Genomic DNA, 17,259 nt, shown 5'->3' on the forward strand with positions numbered 1-17,259 from the left:
AAACTTTTTACTCGAACAAGCCGCTACGAGACATCCACGAGCTCGAATCAGGGGAGAACTCAGAGAACTCTTGAATTACCTCGTACAGTGGGACATGCCCTTAAATAAATTTGGACAAATTTAGCAGCGCAAATGTTAATGTTTATAGTATTCTGGGCATAGATTTTATTTTTAATTTCAGATATTTTGAATACAAACGAAACTGGGAAACTTTCAAAACACCTGGAGAAAAAGATAGGAAAGAATTACGATGGGGGATAAGGGTATGTATGCAACTATTTCATAAGGAAAGCTACAATTTCTAAAACATTTTAAATTCTTGGACTAACCTCTCAATCATCACTGTTTTATCAGGAACAAATGCTTTATAAAAGTCAACTACCTCTGGTAAGTAATCTTTGTTTTCCTGCAATCTTTTCTGCAGCACAAGCACTGCAGAACAGTGTTTGTCGCCTTAATTAGATTTACAAAATTTAAGCACTTTCCAAAAAAGTAATGGATTTCTAATCCATATTGTTTTAGTATCTACAGTATTTCTAATTGCAAACTTTGCCAAGAGCAATGAGTTAATTAATTGAAATCACTTACTGAAAAATGATTTCCATTTTGAATTGACAATCTGGGTATTAAATAAGTTTCTAGATAAGTACTTTATCAACAATAACTTCTCTTGAATTTTTCCGTTCAGAAACCTCAACATATTTACGTTCCAAATAATTATGTTGTACCAACGGAGAAGAAAAGATCTGCTTTACGATGGCAAATAAGACACGAGTTAGCACATGGAACTGTTCCACAGAAGTTTTTCTGCGCATTGTAGCAGTACAAACTATATGCCTATGATTTTAATGAAATAAGAAAATAAAAGGTCTTTTTCTTAACACCTTTACATTTATTCTTAAGGAAAGTCTCTATAAGGTAGTTTGAATGGATAAAGGGGGGAGAATCTGGTATCATGCCACAAGAGTTTTTTCTCTAGAAGATTGACTGCATCCAACGTAAGAACCAGGGTCTCATGTTTCAGCATGCTATGCACATTCAGCCCTGAAAGAGAAAACAGCAACATTTCAGAAAACTTATGCAGCAAAAAATAATTTAACTTGTAGTTATATCAAGTTAGCATAAAGTACAAGTCCATACTACTACAGGTGCACAACCTTTTATCCGAACATCCAAATAACGAAAACCTCCGAATAGCGGACATTTTTTCGGTCCTTGAAGAAAGGTCCTTGAAGACGTTCAACGAGGGCGGCCCGCAGAGGTGACAGCGGAACCTCCGGTCGGTCCTCGAAGAAAGGGGAACTAAATCCCCATTCATAAAAGAGAAGGTGAGGGTATATTGCGCGGGAGGGTTAATAATTGACAATCTGCTGCTGCCTGCCCGCTGAGTTAAAAAGTTCCCACGGTAGACTCACGATACACAGTGTATCGTGAGTCTTGCGTGGGAACTTTTTAACTCAGCGGGCAGGCAGCAGCAGATTGTCGCTCCCTTCAGTTTCACCTCACCTACACCCCTCTGCTTCCCGGCCATGTGTGTGACCCCTTCCCTCCCCTCTCCAGCTCCCCGCCCATTGCACCGGTGCGGGGGCTTTGCACTGTCTTCACGTCGGCGATGCCTGCAGGTCAGTGCCAGTCACCGGAGACGTCAGGACCAACGGGACACCGACCCCCAGGCCCACTGCAAGCACGGAGATCCCAGAGACCCACAGCCAGCAGCAGCCCAGCCCCGTCCCAACTCCAGAGGAACACGCTCCCTGTAGGGACAGAAGCTGATGGTGTGCAAGGTACGTCTTGTTCTTGGGGTTGCGGATGAGGGGGCGCAGCTCGGGCTGTGACGTCTCCAGCCACCCCCCTGTACAGGAGCTGAGACTGGGAACTGTGGGGTTGTTTGCAGAGGGAGGGGGCAAGGGCGGTACAGTTCCCACTCAGCTCCAGTCCAGGGGGGTGGCCGGAGACGTCAGGACCAACGGGACACCGACTGCGAGCACGGAGATCCCAGAGACTCACAGCCAGCAGCAACTCTAGCCCAGCCCCGCTCCAACTCCAGAGGAACCCGGGTTGCGGATGAGGGGGCGCAGCTCGGGTTGTGGGCGAACTGCCACTTGTCGCTGTAGCGGCCCATCGGGGAGCGGGTTCCTGTTGGTCCTGACGTCTCCGGCCACCCCCCTGGACAGGAACTGAGAGACGTCAGGACCACCAGAAGCCGCTCCCCGATGGGCCGCTACGGCGACAAGTGGCAGTTCGCCCACAGCCCGAGCTGCGCCCCCTCATCGGGACACCGACCCCCAGGCCCACTGCAAGCACGGAGATCCCAGATCAGCAGCTCCAATTCCAGAGGAACACGCTCCCCATAGAGGCAGACGCTGATGGTGTGCAAGGTACGTCTTGTTCTTGGGGTGGCGCAGCTCGGGCTGTGGGCGAACTGCCACTTGTCGCCATAGCGGCCCATCGGGGAGCGGATTCCTCTGGAGTTGGAGGGACAGGGAGACACAGCGGCTTTTGAGAATGGTGGGCAATCACTTCCAAAGTTCTGCCCACACAGTCAGTACATCTCTCCTACACTTGTCTCCCGCACTAAGATCATCTCGCAGAGAATGATCCCAGCCTAACCCTCCCTATTCTCCTATTCTGCAAGAAAAAACTACATTGAAGACTCAAACTCGCGATCGAGTAACTGCCGGGATCGAGGCGCAAACTCGCGACCTTGCGGATATGAGCCGAGCACTCTACCACTGAGCCAGCCGTTAAAATCTAAGCTAAAAATCTCCAATCCGAAAGCCGAAAAATTCAGAATTACGAAAAGTGTCTGGTCCCAAGGCTTTCGGATAAAAGGTTGTGCACCTGTACTATAATTTAAGCTTCAGATAAAAGGTTGAGGGATGTGGGCCAAATGCAGGCAATGGGACAAATTATAGATGGGACATCTTGGTTGGCATGGAAACACACCCCTGGCCCAACTTGCATTACTCTGAATTAATGGTATTATTTTTGAATAAATAGGGAATTCTGACCTTTTAGACAGGAATTTATATACACAGGTTCTGCATCTTATTTCCCCATATAACACGTTGTCCTGGAATAGAAATAAAGGCTAATCTATGAATGATGAGTCTATTAAAGCGAGATAAATTGCCTTCGCACATCTAATATCTAAATCAATTGTGAGAAAACGTATGGCAAATTGCAATCTACTGTTCTCCTTTAAGAGTGTTTTGATGTGGAGAGACTTGAAAGAAGGTGGTAGTTGCTATTTGCTTTTCTTCCCTCTTCACTGAACATTGACTACTCTGACCAATCAATATGAATTCAAAATAAATACTTACCTAAAACAGGAATCACTGTTATTGTTTTGGAATTTTTTGTTGCCTCCAATATATTTTCTGGCATGTCTTCATTACTAAAGGAATAAAAAAGTGTTATTCCATTTCATGATGTAGAGGCCATTTAATTGTTTCCTCTTGTTTTGAAAGATTTTTTGGTTGATATGTATAGAGGTAAGAGTTAATTTTAAATTCTGATGGGATTAAATGGCTTTTACTAATTCTCAAGCCAGTTGTATCCAATAACTACAGGTTGTAAATGATTCACACTTTGTAGCAAGAACAACAAAAGAAAAGTACTCACGCATCAACAATAAGAACAGAGTCTCCCCAGTCCCTATGTAATGCCAGGTCACGAAGATATTCAGGGTCTGGACTGGGCATCTCCAAGGAATCAATAATATGAAGGTAATCCTGAGAAGCAAGCCATCACATTAATGGGAATTGCAACAGTACATGGTGTTTTAAAAGTCAAAAGGCAGTGATGGAACATCCTTACAATATGTTGCATGTCCAATAGTTACACTGGCAAAAAACTTAAATATTTATAACTACCTTGCATACCATTTATTCAACATGAGCCACCAATATAAATCAGTCAATGTAACAGATTAAGCAGATTATTAGATTAGAGCTACAGCATGTAAACAGGCCCCTTGGCCCACCGAGTCTGCGCCGACCAATGATCTCGCAGCCACTAGATCTATGCTATCCTAGTTTTGCACTCCATACACTAGGGGCAAGTTACAGAAGCCAATTAATTAACACATCTTTGAAATGGGAGGAAACCAGAGCACCCAGAGAAAACCCACGTGATCAGAGAGAACGTACCACTCTATTGACAACACCCGTAGTCAGGATTTAAACCAGGTCTGGTGCTGCAAGGCAGCAACTTAGCCATTGTGCCACCCTTCAACCCATCACAACTGAAGGACATTACACCAAGCAGATGCCATGTGGTTATTAAATAAATAAAATTCTGTATGCAATTATAATATAGATGATTCACAGCTCAAATCACAGCATAAAACAGAACTATTTTGTATATAACACGGTAATATGCAGAATCTGATTACATATATTAAAAAAAGTTTGATTAAAATAATGCATACTACTTGCACCAAAGATATTTCTTTCAAACTGCACTTTGCTCTTTACTAAAAAATTCAATCACATATCAAGTAAATTTGGATCATGCTTTCTTGAGGAATCTGTACAATATGCTTAAGAAGTTGGTGGACCGGATACAAGAAGAGGAGCAATGAAGAATATAATTCCTAGTCACAACTAAGAAAAGCATACCAGTCATGCAGTCACACAAGTGAAAAAGCAGATGTTAAATTTGTAAATCAGGATAAATGCACTTACCTGAGCAAACTTCATGGTGAGAGCTACTTTCAGACCCATTACACGAACTTTCATGGGCAACATATAATAGTAGCTTGTTGGTCCTCGAGGACCATGGGAAATACCGCCTATGAAACAAAATATATTTTATGCTTGGAACAGATCTTTGCCCAGCATATCATTGGCTGAATTCTTCCTCCACCCTGTGCTCTAAAAATGCCTTGCAACAATTGTTTCAATAGCAAAAATGATTTTACATTTTAAGACAAAGGAATTTACATGAAAATGGTAAAAGCACTGCTACTTTAAAAAATATAAAATCTGCATTCATCCCAAAATGGTGCATTAATCTAAATAATAACATTATTCAAATTTTAAAAGCCTGGTTTTCTCCAATCATTAAAAAATCTTCTGTTAATTTAATCCGTATTTTTTAAGGAATTGTAGCTTGCGCACTCTTCTAGGGATAAAACAGGAGGGAAAAAAGATGGGCTTCTTTGAAAACAATGGTTAAAAGAAACATATTTTTTAAAGCAGTTTAAAAAATTGCCTTTTATTTATTTAATATACAATAGGTGCAGGAGTAGGCCATTTGGCCCTTCGAGCCAGCACCGCCATTCAATGTGATCTTGCTTATGGATACAAAGGACATTTATTATCACATACACCAATTGGTGTAGTGAAGTTTGACTTGCCATTGCAGCACACAAATAAAGATAAGACACAACATCAAAGAATTTAACAGTAAACATAAAAACATTGAAGGCAGCAAAAGTCCAGTCCCGTCCCCTGTTCACCCATAGTCGGGCCTATTGAGGCCTCTGCAGTCGCCGATACGGCAGCCCGATGCTTCAGGCCCTCTCGCCAGATGATGGAGTTCTGGCGTCGGGTCAACACTCTCAGCGGCTTGGAGTGTCTGGGGCGGCCGCTTCCTCCCCGGAGACTGCGGCTCCCGGAGTCCACGGGCCGCGATGGTCGGAGCTCCGACCCTGGAGATCTTGTCGTGAGATCCCAGGCTACGCGGTGTTTAAAGTTCAGCGCCGCCCGCGGCTGGAAGCTCTGCAGACTGCAAATCGCAGACCACAGTTGGAGTCGGCGGTCCCAGCACTCCGGAGCTTACTGCACGGCGACTCAGGTAAGGCATCGCTCACTCCACGATGGTGCCTCAGTGCTAAGCCGCCGCCGAAGCTGAAGTCCGGGCCGGACCTGGCAGGAAACGTCGCTCCAGTCTGCCCATAGGCCGCGAGGAAGGGGCGAAAACACGGCTCGGAGAAAAGCCGCATCTCCAAACAGGTAGGGGCTGAGAAAAATAGCTTCCCCCTTTCCCCACCCCCCACATAAAAAGACTAAAAGACCTCCAACACAAACACTTTTAACTAACTACATTTTTTTTTTTTAAGGGTCAAAAGACTAACAGCTGCTGGCAGGGCAGCCATATTCGACGGTGCCCCCCTAGAGGCGTGCACAGCCTAAAGTTGTAGGACAATTTGTTCTATTCGATTGTGCACACCGGGTTGATTGCATTCGTCGAAACAGGGTGGACTAAGTGAAGGTTGCAATCTTCCACCCCATTCAATGTGATCATGACTGATCATCCCCAGTCAGTACCCCGTTCCTGCCACCTCCCCATATCCCCTGACTCTGCTATCATTAAGAGCCCTATCTAGCTCTCTCTTGAAAGTATCCAGAGAACCGGCCTCCACCGCCCTCCGAGGCAGAGAATTCCACAGACTCACAACTCATGAGTGAAAATGCATTTCCTCATCTCCGTTCTAAATGGTTTACCCCTTATTCTTAAACAGTGGCCCCTGGTTCTGGACTTCCCCAACATCGGGAACATTCCTCTAGCATGTCCAAGCGCTTAATAATCTTATACGTTTCAATAAGATCCCCTCTCATCCTTCTAAACTCCAGAGTATACAAAGCCCAGCCGCTCCATTCTCTCAGCAGACAACAGTCCCGCCATCCCGGGAATTAATAAAGATGGGCAATGCCAGCTTTTATGTCCATTCCTCACTTAGCACTCAAAATATGTTCCCAAGAACACTAGCTTGAAAGCAATCAGTGCTGAAAAGGTCATAATCTCATTATAAATTGCCAGCCTCATCCCTGTATTTCAGTTTAGACAAGTCCTTATGACTGACTTTGCAAGATCCATTGGATTGAGTGACTCGTCTAGGGGAGATGTCCCATCTGATTTGGTAATGGTGCTGAAGGTGATCAGAGAGGTAAAGAAGGATGTTATTTTGAGTAAAATTACATGTTCAATTTATAACTACTTATATTTTCAGTACAAAATAGTAAATCATTGGAATGTAAGATCCCAAAATGAACACAAGGTAAAGTTTATGCAATTCAACAGAATTACTGTGATGAATATGGATTATTTAAACAATAGATGGTTACCTCCTCTCCATACTGGTGATCGGATACTTCCTTGCCGAGCCCTACCACTTCCTTTCTGTTTCCAGGGCTTTCTGCCTCCTCCTCTTACTTCAGCTCGAGTCTTCACTCTGGCATGACTCTACAAATAATAAAACATGCCAGAACCTTATTTCTTCTCCCTTTGAAATTTAGTCTACTCCTCATTTACTTCAACGTTAAATTTCGATGGCATCTTGCAATATCTTGAATTTAAAATTACATTTGGAGCAGATTAGATGCAGATAAATTATTTCCTCAAAATGTAGTAAATATTAGGAATTCAAGGATGTGGATTTAGATCGACTGAATCTTTAAAGACTGAGGTGGTTACATTTTGTATGGAGCAAAGGAGATAAAGTAGCATTAAGGCACAGATCAGCTATGATTTGACTAAATTCCAAAAGAGATTCAAGCAGCCATGTTGCCTAACATTGACACAAAGTGCTGGAGTATCTCAGCAGGTCAGGCAGCACCAATGAAGACATCACCCATCCTTTTTCCCCCCAGAGATGCTGCCTGACCGGTTGAGTTATTCCAGCACTTAGCATCTATCTTTGGTATAAACCAGCATCTGCAGTTTTGTTTCTATACTTTAGCTATTTTGCTTTCCTGTATTTCTAGAACACTCAGACTCAAGACCAAATTTAGTTCTGAGCACAACTGCCTGCATCCTGGTCAAATAATTAAAGAAAGACTACTTACTATTCTTTTAAAGTTTTTCTGCCAAATTGCAACTTCGTGTAGAATATCAATTCTGTTTAAAAGCAAATAAAAAATCTTTTAAAAAGCATCAGTCAATAAAAATGTTGCCCAACATAATTTCACATAATAACAATAGCATTGCGTTGGATAAAATATACAAGATATTTTCCAAGAATTGCATTCTAGCATATTACTTTTTATAGAATTGCCTTGGCCAATTTCGGCATCATCCCCCTCCCCTCAAACTCCAAAGATTGATCAGCGCCTCATCCATGAGTCCGAGCATCTACATTCCTCTGACATCAGTAAATCACCTCTACAGTGTAAGCAAATTCCAAGATCCACTGCAGCAACTCATTAAGCCACTTTTGGCATCATGCCCCAACACGCAACCTCATCATTCAAGGAAATAAAGGAGACTGTCAAAACAAACCAAATGCAAGCCTTGGATTTTCCAAGACTGGATATAATCATTAATTCTCTTTCACCCCTCTGTAATGAGCCAAAGAGTAAATATAGACTCTGGAGTCATTGACAGGAGAAATTTCCTCATAGTGCTCACCGTATCAAGCTCCAAGAATCTTCTATTTTAATGAGATCAGATCTTACCGGGATTACCTACACCCGAATATGGACTCTTACACATGAATAAGTGTTTGGGAAATCAGCTGTTTACTGGGGGTGGGGTGGAGGAAAAACAGGGCATTTCCACGAGTTTTCTCTCCTGCTAGCTCCAACAATCGGGCTGGGTCAAGCTGAGCAGATCTGTGAGACCTGACTTTATGGCACTCTAATAAATTGTGAAGCATCATTTTCCTTTCAGAAATCCACATTGACTCAGCATAAATCATGCTATGATTTTGTATGTGCTCAGTTATTCCTTGATAACCTTGATTTCCTTGATTTCAGCATTTCTCAATAACTGACTTCAAGCTTTCCTCATCTGCTACTCTCAGATTTCTTACTCACTTTTTTAAAATAGCAAAAATAATATTCCTAAGGTAGACACAAAAAGCTGGAGTAAGTCAGTGGGTGAGGCAGCTGTGGAGAGATGGAATGGGTGACGTTTCAGGTTGAGACCCTTCTTCAGACTGATGTCGGGGAAAGGGCGGGACAAAGATAGAAAGTAGGCTGAGACAATAGGACTAGTCGGGGAACTGGGAAGGGAATATTCTGAAATGTTGGGCAAGGAAAATTACTGAATTGTTGTTTAGAGAATACAGTGCGTTGTGACAGCACATGTAAGAAAGGCCTATGACAGTGTCAAAAATATTATACACCAGGCGTGTATTAAGCTTTACAAAAAGAGGGGTGGCATGGCATGATTACAAAAAATTTATGTGAAAGAAATGCACACGCGAAGCAAAGACCCTTGCGGCCGGGGTCCAGAAGCTCTGGGGTTTTAGATGCTCTCTGGTGCATTCTGAGCCTTATTTTGGAGCATTTTTGCACCAAATTTATGACCAATATTTCAGAAATAATTTTGGTTGAGTCAAGAGTAATGAGTGGTTGGAATGGGATGATTGGGGTCATTGTTGTATACATTTTAAAAAATCAAGAATTGAAGCTGTCCTTGTTTTAATAATCAAGTTGTACTGTAAAATGTTATGTAAAATGTTATAAAGGAGAATGCAAACACTGCAAATAAAATACTGTAAGTTTTTGCAGTAAATAAAATCTTTTTTTAGAAAATGTTTTGTGTGTTGATTTGATTGCGTTACTGTTTGACTGTGCACATTAAAAATATGAGGCGAAATGAAAGTCGCAAACTATGGAATTCATATTGACTTGACCCACAAGTCAAGTCACTTTTATTTCTATAGCACATTTAAAAAACAACTCTCGTTGACCAAAGTGCTTTACATTGGTGGAGGTACTAACGTTATACAACAGTGGTTCATAGATTAAGTACATACATAAATACATACATAGAGCCCTCCCTCAGAGGACGTCAAGAAAGGCTTGAGAGTAAAGATGTGTTTTAAGTCTCGATTTAAATGAGTCGATGGAGGGGGCAGTTCTGATGGGAAGAGGGATGCTGTTCCACAGTCTAGGAGCTGCAACCGCAAAGGCGCGGTCGCCCTGAGCTTATGCCTAGACCGCGGGATGTTCAGTAACCCTAAGTCGGCCGATCTGAGGGACCTGGAGGTGGTGTGGTGGGTAAGCAGACTTTTGATGTAGGTGGGGGCAAGCCCGTTAAGGGCTTTGTAAACATAAAGAAGGATCTTAAAATTTATTCGGAACCGCACAGGGAGCCAGTGGAGAGAGGCCAGAATCGGGGTGATGTGGTCCCTTTTTCGGGTGCCCGTCAGGAGTCTCGCTGTGGTGTTTTGGACCAGTTGCAGGCGGGACAGGGAAGATTGGCTGATGCCTGTGTAAAGGGAGTTGCAGTAATCGAGGCGGGAGGAGATAAATGTGTGAATGATCTTTTCGAGGTTATCAAACTGGAGGAATTGTTTTATTTTAGCTATCGTCCGAAGCTGGAAGAAGCTAGCTTTTACCACGGCATAGACTTGTTTGTCAAATTTCAATGCTGAGTCAAATATCATGCCAAGGTTTTTGACGTGAGGTTTGCGTAATGGGGTAAGGCTACCAAGGCTGCCTGCTATCGTTTTGATTGAGTCCGAGGGGCCGAGAAGGATGACCTTCTCAGTAGGTTACGACGGACTGAGCGGAAGTGTTCAGCGAAACATTCACCGAGCCTGCGCTTGGTTAGCTAATCTGCTCAGACATGACCAGAAGATGAATTCTGGAAAATCACAACTAATGTAGCCACTTCTCTTCAGAAGATGCAAGTTGAGGGGATTTTTTATGGCCTACTTTATCTTGTACCCTCTAATACCATTCAACCATATCACTGCAGAGGGTATTAGATAATTTAGCTGTGTTTGTATCAATGACCAATTTATTTAATATCGCTTCAAACATTCAGATACAGAGCCTTAAATTCCCCCACTTTGTTTAGTTTAGATGAACGACATGGAAACAGGGCCTTCGGACCACGCCGACCATTGACCACCCATTCACATTAGTTCTATGTTATCCCACTTTCCCTATACAATTGGGGCTATTTACAGAAACCAATTCAACTACAAACCCAATCATCTTTGGGATGTGGGAGGAAACCTGAACATCTGGTGCAAACTCCACAAACATAGCACTAGAGGTCAGGATCGAACCTGGATCTCTAGCGCTGTGAAGCAAAGGCTATACCAGCAGTACCACCGAATGCTATGTGCCGCTGTACTTTTTAAATCTCCCATTACCCCAGGCCCTTTCAATTATTAAGTTTAAAGTCTTTTTACAGCTTGTGCGCTAAATTTATTTGTACTCTAGACAGGGACTAATTTATGAATTCAACATGATGCAGGGTGGTACAGCTGGTAGAGCTGCTGCCTCACAGCACCAGAGGCCAGAGTTCCATCTTGACCTCAGGTGCTGTCTGTGTGGAGTTTGCACTTTCTCCCTGTGATGGAATGGGTTTCCTCCCACATCCAAAAGATGAGCAAATTTGTAGATTAATTGGCCTCTAAATCTCCGCTAGTGTGTAGGGAGTGCGTGCAAAAGTGGAATAACATAGAACTAGTGTGAACGGGGGAATTATGATCAGTGTGGACTCAGTGGGCCAAATGTATGTCCAAATTTTAAAAAATGTTCTAATTGCTTTAGAGTGGTCGTATTAATCAAACATTGTCTTCATTTGCTTTCACGTTTATTTGTGTAACCGACACAAACCTGATTTTGTGGGGTAACAAACTTGTCATATTGGGTCAAACTTTTGAATCTCGGCAATAACCCAGTATTGCCAAACCAATAAAACGATGAAGGAAAGTCACGAAGATAATCTTAAACAATTTAGTTTGTATTTCAATTTTAATCTTAAAATGTAATAAATACCTTGGAGGGACTGCAAAGACATCAGGATGTAATTCAATGACACCCAATTTCTCATCAAACTCCTGTAGAGACTCCAGCCAAGCTTGTCTGGGCTTGAGATGTGAAGGAATAGCAATCTCACACTTTCTCAAGACAGGCTGTCCAGCATCAATTGGGGCGGGTCCTGAAATATATTGAACAGATAGGATAAATGCACAGAATTATTTACCCAGAGTATGTAAATCAAGAACCAGACGACATAGGTTTAGTATGAGAGGGGCAAGATTTAATAGGAACCCGAGCGGCAACATTTCCACTCAGAGGGTGAATGGATATATGGACCAAGCTGTCAGAGGAGACAGATGAGTTAGGTGCTATAACAGCAATTAAAAGGCAGTTAACAGGTACGTGGATGGGAAGGGATCAATGGACGGTTGGCCAAATACAGGCAAATGGGACATCTTGGGGCACACAATGGGGCATCTTAGTCAGCATGGATAAGGTGAGCTGAAGGTAGACACAAAATATTGGAGTAACTCAGCAGGACAGGCAATATCTCTGGAGAGAAGGAAAGGGTAATGTTTCGGGTCAAGACCCTTTGCCTGTTTCTATGCTGAATGACTCGCTCTCTATAACAGCTGTTCTTGAAAGCAATACCACCTATGTACTTTGTAAGATTTTTTTAAAAGACATAACAATACACATTACTTCATGCTGAACGGGTATCCTAGTAAGTAAGCTTCAGCCTTTTGAACCTTTAGCAACAGTTAATGACCAAGAACCAAGTTACTGAAATCAGAATCCTTTGGACAAAAGATAGATTGTTTTGTTTTTAAGCCCCCTTCAAGAAGCCAATTTTATTTGTCACTTTGTCCATTCCCTCCACACAGATGCTGCCTGACCCACTCAGCTCCTCCACCACTTTGTGATTTGCTCAAGGTTTTGCAATTTCCTGTGTCTTCAGATGATACTTACAAACTCAGAAACAAAAAGGCAGAGATTCTTCCAGTGGTATTTTACTTTTTATATTGATCCAAACATGCACTTAAGAGTTTTATTAGCTTAAACAATACTGAATAGCATACCTTTCCTTTCTTTCTTAATTATGTTTGTTTGGAGCAGGAGATTTGCTGGCAACTCATTTCCTCCTGATAGAACGGACACCAACTATTTCAAGAGCACAAAAGAACATGTTCAATCAATGCAACAGTAAAATGTGCACAGTCCCACTATCTTCAGACACACATTCTCTATTTAACTGAATAACTAGTCTGAAGAAGGGTCCCAACCTGAAACATTACCTACCCATGTTCTCCAGAGATGCTGCCTAACCCAATGAGTTGCTCCAGCACTGGATTCTTTTATCACTAACTATTTGATTAGTGGCGGAGGTAGAGCTGCTGCCTTACAGCGCCAGAGACCCGGATTCCATCCTGTCTATGGGTGCTGCCTGTACGTTCTCCGTGACCATGTAGGTTTCCTCAAGGTGCTTTGGTTTCCTCCCACATTCCAAAGACATGCAGGTTTGTACGTTAATTGGCCTCTATAAATTGTCCCCAGTGTATAGGATAGAACCAGTGTATGGGTGATCGCTGGTCGGCGCAGACTCGGTGGGTCGAAGGACCCGTCTCCACGCTGTACCTCTAAAGGATGTTTTTTGCAGGACAGTGAGAGTGGGCAGGGAAAGGTTCCCCCCCAAAAAAAATTGGGACTCACTAGAGGGAAAGGGAGAGACTGCAGTCAATGGATGTGTTAATTTATACATTTCTAACTGACATACTTTGTGCAGATTATCAGATGTGGTCAGAATGTCTGACAGTGATAAGAGAGACAATATTTCAGTGGTCTAGACAGCCAATTGTGCTTGCATAAGCACAGATCTTATCCTCTGCCTCAAGATATTTTCTCTGCAATATGATGGATGGGTTAATTATCCAGGAAAAGAGACTTGGAAATATTATTAACAATATCATCAGATATGTGGTGAGAAATGTCATCTCTGGCCCAAAGGTAGCATATTTCTCCAGGATCAGAATACAGTTGGTTACATTTCAACGTTGACTCTAATGTTAAAATGCATTCTCGGGAAATTATTGCTCTGGCAGAGATGCATCTTGAACCAAGCTTTCTTGTACTCACGAGTGCTACCGTCACGCAGAGTGGAAACAGGTCCTGCGACCCACGCAGACCAACTTGCCCCTTCTACACTAGTCCCATCTGCTTTTAGCCCATATATCTCTCTAAACTTATTCTATCCATATACTTACCTAAATATTTCTTAAACGTTGCAATAGTACCTACCTTAACTACCACCTCCATACTTCCAGCTTGTTTCATACATCTACTACCCTTTGTGTAAAAAGGATACCCCTCAGGTTTTCATTAAATCTTTCCCCCCTCACCTTAAACCCATGTCCCCGGTTCTCGATTCCCCTACTCCTGGCAAACACTTTATGTTAACCCGATCCACTCCTCTCAAGATTTTGTACACCTCTATAACATCACCCCTCATCCTCCAGCACTGCAAGAAATAAAGCCCTAACCTGCTTAACCTTTCCCCATAGCTCAGTCCCTCGAGTCCTGGCAACATTCTGGTAGATCTTCTCTGAACACTTTCAAGCTTGACAACATCTATCCTACAACATGGCGACCAAAACTGAACCCAATATTCTAAATGCGGCCTCAATAGACACAAAATGCTGGAGTATCTCTGGGACAGGCAGCATCTCTGGAGGGAAGGAATGGGTAACGTTGCGTCAATACCCTTTTCAGCTAAATGTGGCCTCACCAACATCTTGTATAAAACTGCAACATGACCTCCCAACTTCTTTACTCAATACTATGACTGAAGAAGGCCAATGTGCCGCAAGCCTTCTTGACCACCCTATCCACCTGTGACACCACTTTCAAAGAACTATGCACGTGTACTCTCTATGCACGTGTACCTCTCAGGTGAATGTAAAGGATCCTTTGAGACCTGAAAAGCAGAGAAGTCCTCATAAACATTCTGGATGACAACCCTTAGCCATAGTCAAGACAAATTAACAGGTCAATATTACCTTGTCATTTGAGAGATTTTTGTGCAAAGTGATTGGCAATTTCCCAATTACAACTGTGTTTACTTTAGAAAAATACTGTTACTGCAAATTGAGGAGTCATGAATGATAGATAAATATAGGCCTTTCTTACAAAAAGTCACTCTTTATTAAAAATTACTTAGCAAGAAATTGCAGCTATCATTGTGTAGTCGGGGAAAAATAATTAACAAATACAAAACGTTGGTAAGGCCACATTTGGAGCATTGTATTCAGTTTAAGAAAGATAGTGTCAAGCTGGAAAGAGTGCAGAGAAGATTTGCAAGGATGTTGCCAGGAACACAGATTTGAGGGCCAGAGGCATAAGGAGAGGTTGAACAGGCGAGGAGTTTATTCTATGGAACGAGCAGACAGAGGAGGTAGTTGAGCCAGATACTATAACAACATTGAAAAGGCATTTGCATGGTACATTGATAGGAAAGGTATAGAGGGATATGGGCCAAGCTCAGGCACGTGGGACTAGTGTAGATGGGCATCTTGGTCAGTGTGGGCAAGTTGGGCTGAGGGCCCGTTTCCCTGCTGTACGACTCAAAATATTTTTAAAATGCCACGAATGACAGATAGTTTAGATAGGAGGAAAGATAAAATGGCAGACAAACAAAAATTGTTGGATACAAAGGGAGTAAATTAGAAATTCAATTCATGAAAACAGAACAAGTTGAAATATAGGCATACTTGACACGATGCAAAAATAGACAATAGACAATAGGTACAGGAGTAGGCCATTCGGCCCTTCGAGCCAGCACCGCCATTCAATGTGATCATGGCGGATCATCCCCAATCAGTACCCCGTTTCTGCCTTCTCCCCATATCCCCTGACTCCACTATCATTATGAGCCCTATCTTGCTCTCTCTTGAAAGCATCCAGAGAACCGGCCTCTACTGCCCTCTGAGGCAGAGAATTCCACGGACTCACAACTCTCTGTGTTTCCTCGTCTCCGTTCTAAATGGCTTACCACTTATTCTTAAACTGTGGCCCCTGGTTCTGGACTCCCCCAACATCGGGAACATGTTTCCTGCCTCTAGAGTGTCCAAACCCTTAATAATCTTATATGTTTCAATAAGGCACCTCTCATCCTTCTAAACTCCAGAGTGTACAAGCCCAGCCGCTCCATTCTCTCAGTATATGACAGTCCCTCCATCCCAGGAATTAACCTTGTAAACCTACCCTGCATTCCCTCAATAGCAAGAATGTCCGTCCTCAAATTAGGGGACCAAAACTGCACACAATATTCCAGGTGCGGTCTCACTAGGGCCCTATACAACTGCAGAAGGACCTCTTTGCTCCTATACTCAACTCCTCTTGTTATAAAAGCCAACATGTCATTTGCTTTCTTCACAATACAGTAATACATAATGTAATAAAAGTAATACATAATGCATTAGCTGTAGAGATACAAAATCTCCAAAAAAGTAATTGGCCTGATATTTACTTCTCTTGAAGTCCCTATAATCCATGCAATTTATAGTGGAATACAGGTCCATCGTCGATTTTCCAGCAACTGATAGTCCGGCAACTACTTTAACCTGGACAAAATTACGAGAGCGTACTTGAAATCTCCCTGCAAGGATATTGATTCCCCTCCAGTTCATGTGAGACCGGTCCCTCCTGTACAGGTCCCACCTACCCTGGTAGAGTGTCCAAAGATCCACAACACTGGAGCCCTCCCTCTTGCACCAGCTCCTTAGCCACATTTTTAAACTGCACTATCTTTCTACAAAAAGACACAAAGTGCCGGAGTAACTCAGCGGGTCAGGCAGGCAGGCAGCATCTCTGGAGAACATGGATAGGTGCTGTTTCTCCACAGATGCTGCCTGGTCCACTGAGTTACTCCAGCACAAGTTGGTGTCGTTTTTGTTGTAAATCAGCAGTTGGTCGTGTCCGCATTTTGACCTATTGCCCGCCTGGGCCGCCCTTACCCTCGACCCGATATCCCGAGCACAGCCCGGGCGGCAGACGCGCAGCAACGCGGCCATCAGCATGTCCTTGCCACGGCCCCGCAACCCCTATCGTGGGATCCTCATGTCCTGCGGCGGCGCCACCGTCACTCCGCCATGCTGACCGGCAAGCAGGTTGCAAACCTCGCGAGGTTAAACCACGTGAAATCCCGTGCTGGCAAACTCACGCTTGAATAGCGCGCCCTGAAGCCGCGCGGCTGCCATCTTGTTGGTGGGCAAGCTGATGACGTCAGGCCGCCACAGTTCCCCCTAACGGCGGATGGGGGAATTGACACGGAACCAACTACTCCTTTGAGGAACGTTCAGGTCACAATTGTAACACCATCATAGAAACATAGAAAATAGGTGCATGAGTAGGCCATTAGAATCATAGAATCATAGAAAGTAGGTGCGAGAGTAGACCACCAGGTCCGTCGAGCCCGCACCGCCATTCACTCATGGCTGAACACTAAACAGACACACTTACCCACAAACAGTAGACACAAGACACAGAACACAAGACACTACCCTCCCCTTTATACCGCTATCACCCCTCT

At 43.3% G+C, this 17,259-nt stretch overlaps 2 protein-coding genes across 6 annotated transcripts in view; one reads left to right on the forward strand and one right to left on the reverse strand.

The window, feature by feature from the left end:
* Positions 1–881, forward strand: part of hyls1 (HYLS1 centriolar and ciliogenesis associated) — a 25,179-nt gene extending 24,298 nt beyond the window's left edge. For all 5 annotated transcript variants that reach the window (XM_033025417.1, XM_033025419.1, XM_033025421.1 and 2 more), the window contains 3 exons: positions 182–263; positions 355–387; positions 689–881. In XM_033025417.1, coding sequence (XP_032881308.1) covers positions 182–263; positions 355–387; positions 689–820 — 247 coding nt within the window. In that variant the 3' untranslated portion in view covers positions 821–881. The remainder of the gene's footprint in view (positions 1–181; positions 264–354; positions 388–688) is intronic.
* Positions 870–16,843, reverse strand: mrpl4 (mitochondrial ribosomal protein L4). The gene is made up of 9 exons (XM_033025423.1): positions 16,685–16,843; positions 12,755–12,836; positions 11,691–11,853; positions 7,794–7,845; positions 7,074–7,191; positions 4,689–4,795; positions 3,625–3,734; positions 3,324–3,397; positions 870–1,044 (listed from the first exon to the last, which is right to left on the reverse strand). Exons 1-9 carry the CDS (start codon positions 16,745–16,747, stop codon positions 899–901), a joined length of 915 nt encoding a protein of 304 aa, XP_032881314.1. The 5' UTR covers positions 16,748–16,843; the 3' UTR covers positions 870–898.
* Between the last annotated feature and the right edge of the window lie 416 nt (positions 16,844–17,259).

This window comes from Amblyraja radiata, chromosome 8, assembly GCF_010909765.2.
Source record: "Amblyraja radiata isolate CabotCenter1 chromosome 8, sAmbRad1.1.pri, whole genome shotgun sequence".
NCBI lineage: Eukaryota > Metazoa > Chordata > Chondrichthyes > Rajiformes > Rajidae > Amblyraja > Amblyraja radiata.

Coding starts and splice junctions, on each gene's coding strand:
- mrpl4 (XM_033025423.1), bottom strand. CDS start 16,747: ATGCTGATGGCCGCGTTGCTGCGCGTCTGCCGCCCGGGCTGTGCTCGG. Junction 7,846..11,690: donor GTCTTTGCAGTCCCTCCAAG/GTATTTATTACA, acceptor GCTTTTAAACAG/AATTGATATTCTACACGAAG. Junction 4,796..7,073: donor ATCACCAGTATGGAGAGGAG/GTAACCATCTAT, acceptor TTTGTTTCATAG/GCGGTATTTCCCATGGTCCT.